This window comes from Thunnus thynnus, chromosome 7 (genome assembly GCF_963924715.1).
Source record: "Thunnus thynnus chromosome 7, fThuThy2.1, whole genome shotgun sequence".
NCBI classification, from domain to species: Eukaryota; Metazoa; Chordata; class Actinopteri; order Scombriformes; family Scombridae; genus Thunnus; species Thunnus thynnus.
This window is the reverse complement of record NC_089523.1, coordinates 3,891,699-3,904,912: the sequence shown is the minus strand read 5'-3', so window position 1 is coordinate 3,904,912 and position 13,214 is coordinate 3,891,699. Positions and strand designations below refer to the sequence as shown.

Genomic DNA, 13,214 nt, shown 5'->3' with positions numbered 1-13,214 from the left:
CACCCACTTCCTTACCAAAATACCATCTTGAAGAAAGTAACCACTGGCCACATTTTTCAACTCACTTGCTGATAGGACAGACCTAAACTGCTCCTCCAGTGATGGATCAGTCCTCTGTTCACTCCGCAGCTCACTGTTAGACACAGACAAAGGAACATCAGGTAAACATGGCAAGACAGTCTCAACCTCCCCATCTGCCCCATTTTGGAGCAGCTTCTACGTGTCTTCCCTGCAGACATCCACACCTGGGTGAAGGAGCACGAGCCCACAGATGGACTAGCTGCGGCCAAGCTAGTGCAACAGTACATCAATGCACGAAGGGGAGGCCCAGCTTCATACCAAGGTGGTCCCGGTCGTCAGCCTGCTTCCCAGCCCAGACCAGGAGCCAGAGCCAACTCACCTCTGCCAGGAGAATTCCGCCCTGCACCCAGCCAGCACAGTTCCAGTAAGGAGCTCATCTGCTTTTACTGTCAGCAGGCAGGCCACAAAGCTTCTCTATGCCCCATCAGAAAAGCTAAACTGAGTGGTGCATGCTACACTCCCCACGCTGAGGATGGAAGGGCTGTGGGAAGGCGGCAGCGTTTTAAAGACATTACCATCAATGGTGAACCTGTGACTGCTCTGGTTGACTCGGGTAGCTTTCTGACGCTGGTCCGTAGGGATTTAGTGCCAACGGGCATTGTGGACTATAGCAGACAGGAGGACATTTTGTGCGTGCACGGGGACAGCCATTCCTACCCTACTGCTGATCTGACTGTGGTGGTGGATGAGCAACCCTATTTGATGACTGTGGGGGTGGTGGAAAAGCTGCCTGTAGCTGCCATACTGGGATGGGACTTACCGGTGCTACTTGATGTGCTGCTGGATGTGGAGGCCAAAGACAGTGACGGGGTTAAGGGTTTGTCAGGTCAGGTGATCACCCGCGCCCAGGCCAGAGCGGGGGTGACGTCTGACCCATGGCAGAGAAAGGGACCAGATCCAGAACCCTTTTCAGCCCTGGACAGCAGTTTGTTTGAGGGGGGCACAAAGGGCCCGAGGAAGTCTCGCCGCCAGCGGCGTTTTGAAAAGGGGCTTAAAACCAGGCAGCCAGACTGTAAACTTAACAGTCTGCAACTCTAACTTAGCCTGCTTTGTCTCACAACGCAACCGCTCAATAGCCACTTTCTTATCCAGCTCAATCCTTTGCCTTTCTAGTTCCAACTTTTGTTTCTCTTTTTCATGAGACAACTGTAATAAAAGCAATTCCTTCTGCTGCTCAAAGGTTAAGCTACCAGCTACCTGCTAATGCCTGAGCTGCCAGTGACTGACCAGATCCCTCTTGCTTAGCAACCAGCTACCCTTTCTCAACCAAATGTAGTTTAACCATATCCTTTATATTCCCTTTACACCACCTATCACGAAGACCACTTAGATCCACTTCATACTCTTCTGCAATTTTCAAAAGCTGATCTTTAGTGCATCGATCCAGCAACTCCTCACATGTGGCAGCAACAAAATCCTCTATCCCTGCCATAATAGACAAGGTCTAAAAGGCCCACAAAAAAAAAAAAAAATACTGAACCAACAGACAGTGTTGTCAAGGTCATCCACTGCACAAAAAGAGACAACAACAATGTCCCCAAACCAATGTGAAGGTCCCCCTCTATCTAGACTGCCTATCCCAAACTTATCTATCTCACTCTCCCCTAGTCTTCACGCAGATTAGCGGTGGGCTATTTAAACACTCAACGCCAATTAATAACCAATTTATTTAAAAAAAGAAAGTAACCTAAGAGAAAAACCCAACCTAACAATGGCATGTCTAGTCAGTGAGATCAGTAGTGTAGGTGAGTGCATGAGTGGAACAGTGTGTGAATGTAGTGTTGTATGGTGCAAAAAAACAAGTCAAATATAAAGCCAAAAGGTGTCTCAGGGAGGAGAGCACCACAGCGACTGCACTACAAAGGGTTTTTGAAGAGGCACTGGCACCCAGAGCCCCAGGTGTTGCCAGTGTTCCTGATGATGCTGCCACACCCACCTCCAGTACCTGCAGAAACAACAGAGAGCAGCCACACAAATTGAAGCCACAGGCAGACTGGGCAGAGAGGGTCATAACATGAGGGACAAAATTTTCAGTCCCATTCTGTGTAAAAATGACTCCCCTATCTAAAGGTCAAGTGCTTTTTCTCATAAGACTGATGAATTTTGAAATTAGTATTTGCAAAATAATAGGTGTATGGATTTTGTCCGCCATAATTTACATTGAAATTGCTTTCGGAAGGGATCTTTTGGCAGCCAGTATGGACAGCAGGAATAATTAAAGCCATAGTGCTTTCAATTTACATCCTTTATTTTGTTTAGGACTGTGGCCAAGTTGTTTGTGTTGGGTTAATATTTAGATTTTTTTGCATTTGGTGTTTCTGTGTAAGCTTCTTTGTCTTCCCTTGAAGCCTATTTTCATTTTAAGTACAGTACAGTAGAATATTTTTAAATGAGTTTTGAAAGTTAGTGTATTAAAATATTTTATAGAGGCATTTTTATATCTTAATTACAGACGACAAAGATATAACATGAAATGAGGGACAGAGAGAAGCAGCAAAAGTCCCGGCCAAACTCAAAGCAGGGATGTTGCAGTTACTGGTGGGTGTCTTAACCTCTAAGTTAGCATATTAGTTCAGGAAAGTTGTATTGATTTTGGATGACACATTTCCAGGCTGTTCACCTTTCCTATTTGATATGCTGACTTCAAAAATCAAATTAATTTCAAAACCAATACAGAAGTACCATGTTCAATGTGCAGCTTAACATATTAATTTTGGAACATATTGCGTATCAGTGTTACATACTGGAAATGAGACCTTTGTGTGCATCTGTAGAAGATTTTTTTAATGGTTTTGAAAGTAGCAAATGAATTCAGGAAGTAAGCAGTGAGATGTACTAACATGACAGGAAATGAGGGAGAGAGCAATGCAACAAAGGTCGAACTCAAACCTGGGATGTTGCAATTTTGAAATCCCACATCCAGGACTTTCACCTTTATGGAGGTTTCATGTCAGTCAGTGTGTTTACATGCACTTCAGTAACCTGGATACCATAAATCCATGTATGTGTGCAGAAGATCAGTAACCAGATTTCTACCCTACACCGACCTTATTTTGGAAACATGGCTCACGGATTTTAAGTATATTAGGGATAGAAGATGCTGCTTTCTGAAACTTTTTGTGTATGTGACAGAGCAGACACAGACAGACACACCAGGGCAGCACAGGGCTTTTCTCCTTGTGAAAGTGTCTGAATTTAACAAATACTCAAATGTTCAATGGTGGAAAGCAATTTTTTTTTTTTTTTTTACAGGCTACGGAGTTTTAGCCCGATTTTGGATGGCATTATTTTTAATATGAGGGCGCATCACTCCATGTATTTATCTCTGCTTTCATCTAGCTCCTGCTCTGCTGTGCATTCCTCTGTCATGCACATCTGTACTTCTAAAGTTCTGATTTCTACCCTTGTTAGGGCTGAAAAATCTGCATTCTCCAGGAAAAATCTAGCTGGAAAAATCTGGTTTCTCTATTCTCCTACCCCGATCACTAAAACCAGGTTTCTCATTAACATAACAACTAGGTTATCAGCTAACTGGAGAAAGCCAGTTACTTACACTGTTACAAACTGAAAAAAGAAACTCTGTGAGCATCTGTAGATGATTTTTTTAATTGCTTTTGAGAGTTGGCATATTCAGGAAGTTAGTATAGAGGAAGTTTGCATGTTGATGTTTGAAATCACACTTCCTGGGCTTTCACCTTCCCAATCCAGTCTACTGAATTCCAAAACCAGTATGTTAACATCCAGGGGTCCGTTTCACAAAGCAGGTTTAGTGAAAACTCAGAGTTTGTTAACCCTGAAATGAGGGAAACTGAGTTTTCTGTTTCAAAACGGGAGGTAACTCAAACCAGAGAAAGAGGGATAACTTTAGCCTGTTTCAGAGAGAGAGGTGTAACTTAAGCTCTTGGTCAGTTACCGTAGCAACAGACTCTATGAACCTAACCTGGTTGGGACCAGGTTTTTCTCAATGAACCTCGAGTTTCTCTCAGTCTCCGCCCTCTTTCAGAGCCACACACTCCATTTGATTTCCTCATTCATTCAGTCAGCAGGCGAGTTCTGGCGTAGCCTAGTTCTGCCGTCTGTCATTTAAAAAAAATCATTAAAACAATTAGAGTCAGTAGGCTATATTAGAAGTCCATTAGGCACAGTAGGTGGCGACTTTTTTCACCATCATGGCATGTCCATTTGACAATGATCCCGTGGATGAAGGTGCAGCATTACTGCGCAGAGAATTAAATAGGCCTATTCGTCGGGAGATGGTTATCAGACCGCGAATAGATGTTCTGGCATTTCCAGACCATTATCTTTTTGAGCGCTACCGTTTTACGTCACAGTCAATCATCTACATACACAACCTAATCCGTCCTTACATTTGCAACATAACAAATCGTAGTCATGCTCTCACATCCCAGCAGATATTGTGCGTCGCGCTGCGTTTCTTTTCAAACGGAAGTTTTTTGTATAATGTCGGAGATGCTGAGCACTTGAGTAAGGCAACTGTATGCAGGGCAGTCAGAAAAGTGTGCCTCGCCCTGAAACGGCTTTTACCCATCTTTGTCGTTTTCCCTGGACACAAACCTGTCAGAACCATCAAGGAGGAGTTCCACAGGATTGCAGGTGAATGATGTAGAGATCTGTTAAATTCATTTCAAATTATACTCTATTAATGACACTGTGCTGCAACCTCAGACTGGGATTAGTAATTTTAATTTCTTTTAGGATTTCCCAGTGTGATTGGCTGCATAGATGGCACACACATTCCCATCACGGCTCCCTCACATAATGAAGCCGATTATGTGAATAGGAAGTCCATTCACAGCATAAATGTGCAGGTACATGTAGATTGACTACTGTTTCAAAATGTTAAAGACTGCATCATAGTCCAACTAACATCTGTCATTCTCTGCACTGTCAAGATCATATGTGATGCTGCAAACATCATTTCTAATGTGGAGGCCAAGTGGCCTGGGTCTGTTCATGACTCGAGGATATATCGTGAGTCTAACCTGAGCAACAGACTGCAACGTGGTAAGCATAGCCTAAAGATTTGCACAATATAATTCACTTGTCTCCCTCCTTTAATACACTAATGTATCCACTTTACATTACAGGAGAGTTTGATGGCCTTCTGCTGGGTGACAGGGGTTACCCATGCCAACCCAGGCTGCTGACCCCTTACCCTGACCCTGAACCAGGCCCCCAACAGAACTTCAACCGGGCTCACTGCAGGACAAGAGCCCGGGTGGAGATGACTATAGGCCTGCTGAAAGCCCGTTTCCAGTGCCTACGTCACCTCAGGGTGATCCCTGAAAGGGCCTGTGATATTATTGTGGCATGTGTTGTTCTTCATAATATTGCCACTATTAGAGGAGAGCAACACCCTGCCCTACAAATTGAAGACCCTGATGATGACGACCCCATCCACCTGCCAGCTATGCAGGACGGCAGAGCAGTCAGAGACACCATATGCCATAATCACTTTAGAGTTTAAGTCACCATCATCACCACCACCACAGCAGTCAAATAAAGCCATAATACAAATTTTATTTGGTCTTCTTTATTTCCTACAAATACAAAAGCTAGTTTAGTTAATGTTCCAATAGCTAACATAATTAACATAATTCACCTGTGACCATGCACCCACCTCTAGCTTATGCTCCAGTATTTCAATTTCCAGATCTGCCTTCCTAATCTGGCGGTCCAAGTACTGCATTTCTTTGTCAGTTTTCTGTATTTTTTTCTGCAGGTGTATTCTGTAAACGTCTTTTACTGGTAACTAGGAATACATAAGGAGGACATTAAATTATACAGTTGCACATGAATTCCACAGAATGAACCTCTGGTGTTTACTGAACATCTATCTCACTGTGTCAATCTGTGCAGTGGAAGTTGAGGGACCCTCCTGCTGCTGCTGCTGCCCAGCCATGCTCTGTTAAAAAGGATGAGAATGTGTTAATACTCACTCTAGAAATGTCACTCTATTTTCCACCAGAATGGTAAGAAATGTGAATGGGAAGAGAACTATCAGTAACATATCAAGATGTTACCTCTATAGGCCTTTCTGTATCCACCTCTGTAAAGGCAGCAGAAACAGTTTCCTCGTCCTCTTCATCCTAGATGAGTGATATGTTTCAGTATACTTAAACTACCATTTGGCTAAATCTTTGGAGTATTGCCTACTTACAGTTACAAGGTCTGTTGTGGCGTGAGGGGGATCCACCAGGCAGATAGCACCATCAGAATCTGTTGGGACAAAAGAAAAAAAAAAAAAAAAGACATGAAAGGGAAATAAATATTTGTATGAATACGCTAAAAAAGATATATAGGCCTAGGCATATTACATTTTATAAAGGCACTTGTGTCTTGGGGGGTGGGCTCAGAGGATGAGCTCCCTCCAGGGATTCCCTCAGCCACTGGCCTTCCTACATTCTGGCTTAGGGCCAGCTCCTCTGCCTCTGTTAGAGGTGGCGGTGCTGGTCCACCACCCGTTTTACGGGCATCTGCCTTCTTTCTGTTGGCTGAGTAGAAGTCTGTGTTAGTTTAAATATGCTTAATTATTTAACAGAACATGATGTAGATGAGAAGACATTTGTGTTTGTCAAACCAGCATTATGTTGGGGATAAAACTGCACAGTCAAACAGCCACTTAATATTTACTTTACAATGTAAAACATGATGAAAATGAGGTACCCCCATGAGATTATGCCGAGGTCCTACCTGTTTGAACAATGTTTTTATATTTCATCTTGAGCTGCTGCCAAGTGTGCTTCTCCCCAGCCGGATTGCACCTAAATGAAGTAAATTAATAGGCTATACCATTCAAGCAGTTTCCCCCTGTAATATTGTGATTGCAAAGGACTACATTTAAACTTACGCATTGACCCGAGCAGCAATGTTCTCCCACGCCGTCTCCCTCTCTTTCGCAGCTGCAGCACTGTTGCACTTCCTTTTGAAAATGTGTTGAAACTCGCCGTATGAGCGAATTAAGATTTCCAGTTCCAGCATAATATGGCAGTATACATGACAATTTACATGCTGGGCTGTATTGAAATCAACATCTTTCAACTTTCAACTTGCTGACTTCACTTCACTTTGTTGTATGGTTTAGATTGGCTCACATTATTGGCTTTGACAGTGTTAAAATTATGTAACATTTTTGATGTTTTGTGTGGAAATTGTTGTTATGATATACCTGGAACTACATTCTAAACTGTAAACTAAAGCTAAAACTAAACTGGAACTAAAGCCCCCCCAAAATAGGCCTAGCAACGCCCCTGCCAGAAATGATCCTCTCCCCCCATTCTCCCCTGTAGTGAACTGCATGTCACTGCCCCAATATAAAGGGCCACCTTAAAGACTTTGGATTGATTCTGTAATGCTGTTTTGTTTGTTTTTTTTAACGCTAATTGATTCCATCCAGTTTTAACAATGAAACCTGGAAATTGTCCTCAGTCTCTATGGGCGAAGTGTCTTGAGACTGACCTGTGAGTCTACTATGAAGCCATCACCTGGTCTGGTCTGGTGGGATCAAGGTGACGGTAGGCGCAGGTGACAGGAGGGACAATTAAAACTTTTACTTCAATTTGAGCTTGAAACACAGTTCATTTAAAAAAGTAGTTGTACACAATGGCATTTTTTCTATATTTTCCCAATAGAATAACTGTAAAATAGAAGATTTTACAGTTGTTATACCATTATTCAAAGTCCCTACATATAAACTCTTATATCATTGTGTTTTTGGACTGTTTCAAATATCCTGAAGGTATATGTTTTGTTGGCAGAAAACTTAGACAGTCCTGTTGTTGCTGTTTGTTGCTGCTATTAATGTATCTATTATTGTTGTTGTTGTTGTTGCTGCTGTTGCTGTTCTGCTTCTCTGTGTCCCCACCCCCCACCCTCTTCTCTCTCTCTCAACCCAACTGGTCAAAGCAGATGGTCGCCCACCTAGAGCCAGGTTCTGCTTGAGGTTTCTTCCCGTTAAAGGGGAGTTTTTCCTTGCCGCTGTCGCCAAGTGCTTGCTCATGGGGGAATTGGGTCTCTCTCTATGTAAATTAAAGAGTATGGTCTAGACCTGCTCCATGTGAAAAGTGCCCTGAGATGACTTTTGTTATATGGCACTATATAAGTAAAATTGAATTGAATTGAATTGAATTGAATTGAATTGAATTGAATTGAATTGAATTGAATTGAATTGAATTGAATTGAATTGAATTGGTGAAAATTTTTGTAGTGTGTTTCTTGGGGAAGGGTGTGTGCAGTGCCTTGCCCCAAAGAATTGCCAAATTCTGAAATCTTACCTATAGGTAGGGTTTAAGACATCAAGAAAAACCTTTTGATGTGCTGTAAGTCGTCATCACTGTATGAGAACTATCAGCCCACACACATTTATTTACTGGAGAAAACATCTATTTCCCTGGTAGTGACGGTAACAGTTGTTTGTATGGCCAAATCAAACAGACTAAAGGGCAATGTTACAGAATAGTCAAGTTTATGTGTATATACCAACATGTCTCAATAAGCTCTACAGACAAACAACATTGTGTACCAAACATGACATCATCAGGGGTTATTTGGGGATTGACAAAGCTCTTCCAGAGGCACTAAAGACTTTTTACAACTGTTTCCACAGGCTAAGTAAGTAGTACTAACCAGGACTAATAAATTGCTTCATCATATGTAAAATTGGTAAACTGTATATATTGTCATATATTTAGTGATTTACTGTAATAAGTATTATGTAAGAATATGAAAATATGACAGCATCAAGGGAAAGAGATCTTTATAAGTTATAGGCTGCACAGAAACTGACTGGGACATTACAAATCTGTGACCCTCTTATCAACAACATAGAAACAGGCTTTACTATGATACAGCAAAAACTTTCACAAGTAGAGAACCAACTAAAAGATTTAGCAATCATTCCTTCACCATAGAGAGTAAATAAGCTTGTCAGGGTAAAGTATTCAGATCCTTTTCTCAAGTAAAAAATAGTGTTACACCACTGTTATACTCCATTACATGAAAAAAAAATTGTACTTAAGTAAAAATCCAGAAATATTATCAGCAAAATGTATCAAAAGTACTCATTATGTAGATGGAATGTCCCCTTTTCAAATGGTTATTATACATTATTATTTATATTGTTATGTATAATTATATTGTTGGAGTATTATCTAGGATTTTTATCACAAATTATTATTGTTGATGCATTAACATGTAAGCAGTATTTTTATCAGGGCTGTAACCACTGAAGACACTGATGTCATGTCTTCTGTATTTTTTCAAGGAATCTGGGGATTTTAGTGACCCAGGAGAAGTTATCTTATTACAGTATTTTTAGATTTAAATTTTACCATGAATGAATTATTTTAAAAAATTATTCCACCAGAATTTGATTCCTGCAATTGCAGATAATGCTTTGAGACAACATTTAGACCTCCATGTTGGAAAATAAATAGTTGAATATTTAACTAAATTAATAAAATAAGAAAAATCTAAACAATTAAAACATTTGAGAAATTTTCTTTTTGGTGTCGGGTGGGGGTGGTGCTTTGGAGACTTGGATTCATGACATCAGTATGTTTAAAATCCTGGCTATGGTCCTGATGGTGGAGCAAATTTTAACCATTTTACATACTGTTGGGTGTCAATAAAATGTATAATATATTTTATAGGGTAATGATAATTTGGTATGTAAACTATTAATCTGCAAAATAACGAGTAGCCTAATTACAGTTGTCAAATAAATGTAGTGGAGTAATAATCTGAATTGTGGTGGAGTAGAAGCTAAAAGTAGTATAAAATTGAAATACCCAAGTTAAGTAGAGGTAATTTTAAAAGGTACTTGAGTAAATGCACTTGTGAAAGGCATAAATATGTTGGCCTATGTTTTAGGTTTTCAGAACAGGCAGCAGAGGGCGACAGTGTGTCAGTGTAACGGATGCTAACCGCAGTAAAAACACCAGAAGAAGACCACAGTGTTTAACACATCCGTGTACATAGGGCCAATTTTTTTCCTAGGACGGCTAAGTCATGTCCCGCCCTACTTTACCTCTGATTGGCTAATACTCGTTACCTTCGTTGATTGGGTTGGTTAGATTTAGGTATGACAAGTGAGATTGGATAAGAATATCAGGGTAAGCCAATCAGAGTCAAAGTAGGGCGGGTCATAACTTCGCCGTCCTATGAAAAAAAATAACGCATACAATGGATCAATTTCATAATGTGACTGCGAGGAGGTGTTTAGGATGCCGAGCAGCTGCTGACAAACTTCACCACAGTTCACAGCCACAGTAAGCTCATCCTTATCCTTATCCTTATGAAGGCGATAATGTAGCCACTGTGTAGTGGAAGCGACAGCTCTAGCTAACGTTACATGTAACTGACTCTACGCTATGTTTACCCCCTGACCGGCTCAGTCCAGTTAGCCAATAAAAGCCCATAAGAGCTTAGATCAGACAGGAAACACTACAACACATGAAGTATACACTCACCGGTCACTTTATTAGGAACACCTGTACAATCTAATGTAACAGCTCTGCCATAAATTCTACTTTTATGAAGCTTATACATTTTCACATTTTGTTGACATTGTCAAAAAGGTGATAATTCTAACGTTACTTTATATTTAGGCCTATTATTGAGGTCATAGTGGGTGGTGGTGGGGTAATGTCACTGGGGTGCATTATATTAAATGGTGTTCCTAATATTTTGCCCCCAACATGAATGTTAATGGAGTGGGCAAAATAGTAGGAGCACCATTCAATATAATGCACTCCAGTACACCAGCGTCACTAACCTGAGCAAACATATAACTTATATTTTCACCACAGTAGCTGTCAGTTGACCCCAGAGGAAGAAGGAATGCCGCCTTTAGTTGGAGCTGAGTTGATCCTGACACCAGTGCAGCTCTACCGATATCTCCTCAGATGCTGCAAACAGTTACCAACAGGAGCAATGCAGCAGCACTATCGTCATGCTATTAGACAGGTGAGGTCTTGCACTGATCTAAAATACATACATGTGAATCATGGACATTGTATTATATATCATTTTTATCTAAATAAGTATCTTCTAAACCATAAACAAGAGACTAAACTGCTGATGTTGTATTGTCAAGTGACAGTTTCTGAGCTGCCCTTAAAAGTGAGAACAGTAAAGGATGTGAGACAGTCTCAGCTGCAGAACAGTTTGCAGCATTTTGAGTTCTGCCTTATGAGTTAAATCTGCCAAGACTTTTGTTCTCTTCATTTATGACTTGATTCCAGGTCTTGTGGTTTCTTGCAACGCCAGAAGATATGCATGTGTGAGAAATTCAGGTCCTGACCAAGACACTGACCTTTACTCTACTCACAAAAGTAAATGCTGAGATCTGAGAACATGGCTTTAACAAGTCTAATTGGGCAAGAATCACAAGCAGGAGGTAAAACTGAAAGTGTGCACAGTTTCAGTAACAGCTGTGGTGTTAAATAGCAGAAGACATAGAGAATACACATTGTAATAATTCTAATTTAAACCTCACAGTGATTATCAGATGATAAACTTAATGGGAAAACATACCCTGCAGTACTGTGCATTCACCAGTAGATGGTGGTCTGACCTGACCAAAACCATTTTCTGTTCATACACATTAGTATTTCAGCCGTGTGACTTGCTGACAGTGTTGTTTTGTGTTTGTGGAGAAAGGCCGGTTTTTCTCCGCAGAGGTGCTGAAGAGATGAAATGTGTCACCAGATAATAGTCACAGACTCTCAAATATTTCCACATTTTTAACTTTCTCCTGGTTTGGACCTGAAGCCTTTTCTCTATAACCATACCAAAATCATTGTGTTTTTTTCCCAGATATTGCTGACATACAGTATGTAAGACCATACGAGAAATCATGCACCACTTATACAGTATATAGTATGGTTATTAAATCTGTAAAATGTGGTTTTCCTAACCAGAAGAGCAGCTTCAGCTCATGCCAGTTGTAACTCTATTATGAGCATAAAAACATGAAAACCACATTGACCTGATGCTTTGCTTTTTCTCTCCAGAGTTACAAAAGTCACGCAGATGAAGATGACCCAGAGAGGATACAAATGATAATCCAAAGAGCTATTGCAGACGCTAACTGGATTCTTGATAAAGTAGGGATAAAGGCCCTTTTTAATTTCAAGATGATACAAAATAGATACCCTCTGCAATATTTAATTCTCTTTTTGATTTACAGTATACCAAGAAGAAGTGAAGTCTGTAAACCACAAGAGTGTCCACCAGTCCTGCATTCTGTAGTGCTGCGCTTGACAGAAGTCGTAGTTCTGGGAACACAGTTTCTATGTCTGACTCTTGAGTGTTCACTGTGTTATTTGTTCTCATCGTCCCCACTAGCCATTGGCTATTACTATATACTGTAAATTGACTACTAAATTCAGTATAATGTTAATTGTATAATGTGTATAATGTTAAAAAGTGTACATCCTGTTCAGATTGCAATGAGATGACTATGTACTGTGTTTCTTTTTCAATAAACAAATTCTCTAACTATAGATTAGTTGTCTTGTTTACAGTGCATACTGTACTTAAAGCAATATTTACATTTTAGATATGAACAGATACTCATGTCCACAGTCACAAACATTCAGTTTTGAGATGAGCACATTTACAGGTAATCAAATAATAATGGTTGCAAAGGGTCAGAGCTGTTGCTATTTTTATTTTGTTACCTAAAAAAATAGACCCATGTTCTTCTTCAGCTCTGAAAATTTCAGACACCTAACAAATTTATGAAAGGGGAATGACACTAATTTACATGTTAAAGGTAATTCACTAGTTAAGAGGAATGCGAACAATGCTATCATCTTGCATTATGGGAAGTGTAGGATGTAGGATTTATTGAAGTTAAATGTCAGGATATTTTTACTTTTCTTTTTTGTGATGGGAGAGCTGAGGCTATTTTTTTTTTCTAAATCATATGCAGACTGCATTTTAAAGTGATAGGTTGTTGACTTAGGTGCACAGAGAGGAAAATTGAAGGTGGGTGAAATGATCTGATAAAGTCGGTCACTCATGCAGAGTCTGAAATGATGTTGAAACATTAACAGTCTCCAGTATTGCACTCCTATAATATTGTCAGACTCATGATGGATATTTTT

At 40.3% G+C, this 13,214-nt stretch overlaps 3 protein-coding genes across 4 annotated transcripts; 2 read left to right on the top strand and 1 right to left on the bottom strand.

The window, feature by feature from the left end:
• Positions 1-3,686: 3,686 nt before the first annotated feature.
• LOC137186691 (putative nuclease HARBI1) lies at positions 3,687-5,638 on the top strand. The gene is made up of 4 exons (XM_067595750.1): positions 3,687-4,695; positions 4,798-4,910; positions 4,995-5,106; positions 5,190-5,638. Exons 1-4 carry the CDS (start codon positions 4,251-4,253, stop codon positions 5,567-5,569), a joined length of 1,050 nt encoding a protein of 349 aa, XP_067451851.1. The 5' UTR covers positions 3,687-4,250; the 3' UTR covers positions 5,570-5,638.
• LOC137186843 (uncharacterized) lies at positions 5,607-7,083 on the bottom strand. Its single transcript, XM_067595879.1, has 8 exons — positions 6,953-7,083; positions 6,796-6,866; positions 6,420-6,596; positions 6,263-6,321; positions 6,126-6,191; positions 5,945-6,007; positions 5,723-5,854; positions 5,607-5,642 (listed from the first exon to the last, which is right to left on the bottom strand). Exons 1-8 carry the CDS (start codon positions 7,081-7,083, stop codon positions 5,622-5,624), a joined length of 720 nt encoding a protein of 239 aa, XP_067451980.1. The 3' UTR covers positions 5,607-5,621.
• A 3,164-nt stretch (positions 7,084-10,247) lies between these two features.
• On the top strand, positions 10,248-12,608 carry lyrm9 (LYR motif containing 9). 2 transcript variants are annotated; one of them, XM_067593866.1, is made up of 4 exons: positions 10,248-10,370; positions 10,911-11,067; positions 12,117-12,209; positions 12,293-12,608. In XM_067593866.1, exons 1-4 carry the CDS (start codon positions 10,285-10,287, stop codon positions 12,308-12,310), a joined length of 354 nt encoding a protein of 117 aa, XP_067449967.1. In that variant the 5' UTR covers positions 10,248-10,284; the 3' UTR covers positions 12,311-12,608. The 2 variants fall into 2 exon arrangements, with proteins under 2 accessions (XP_067449967.1, XP_067449968.1); XM_067593867.1 differs by having other exon boundaries at positions 10,273-10,370; positions 10,914-11,067.
• Positions 12,609-13,214: the final 606 nt, after the last annotated feature.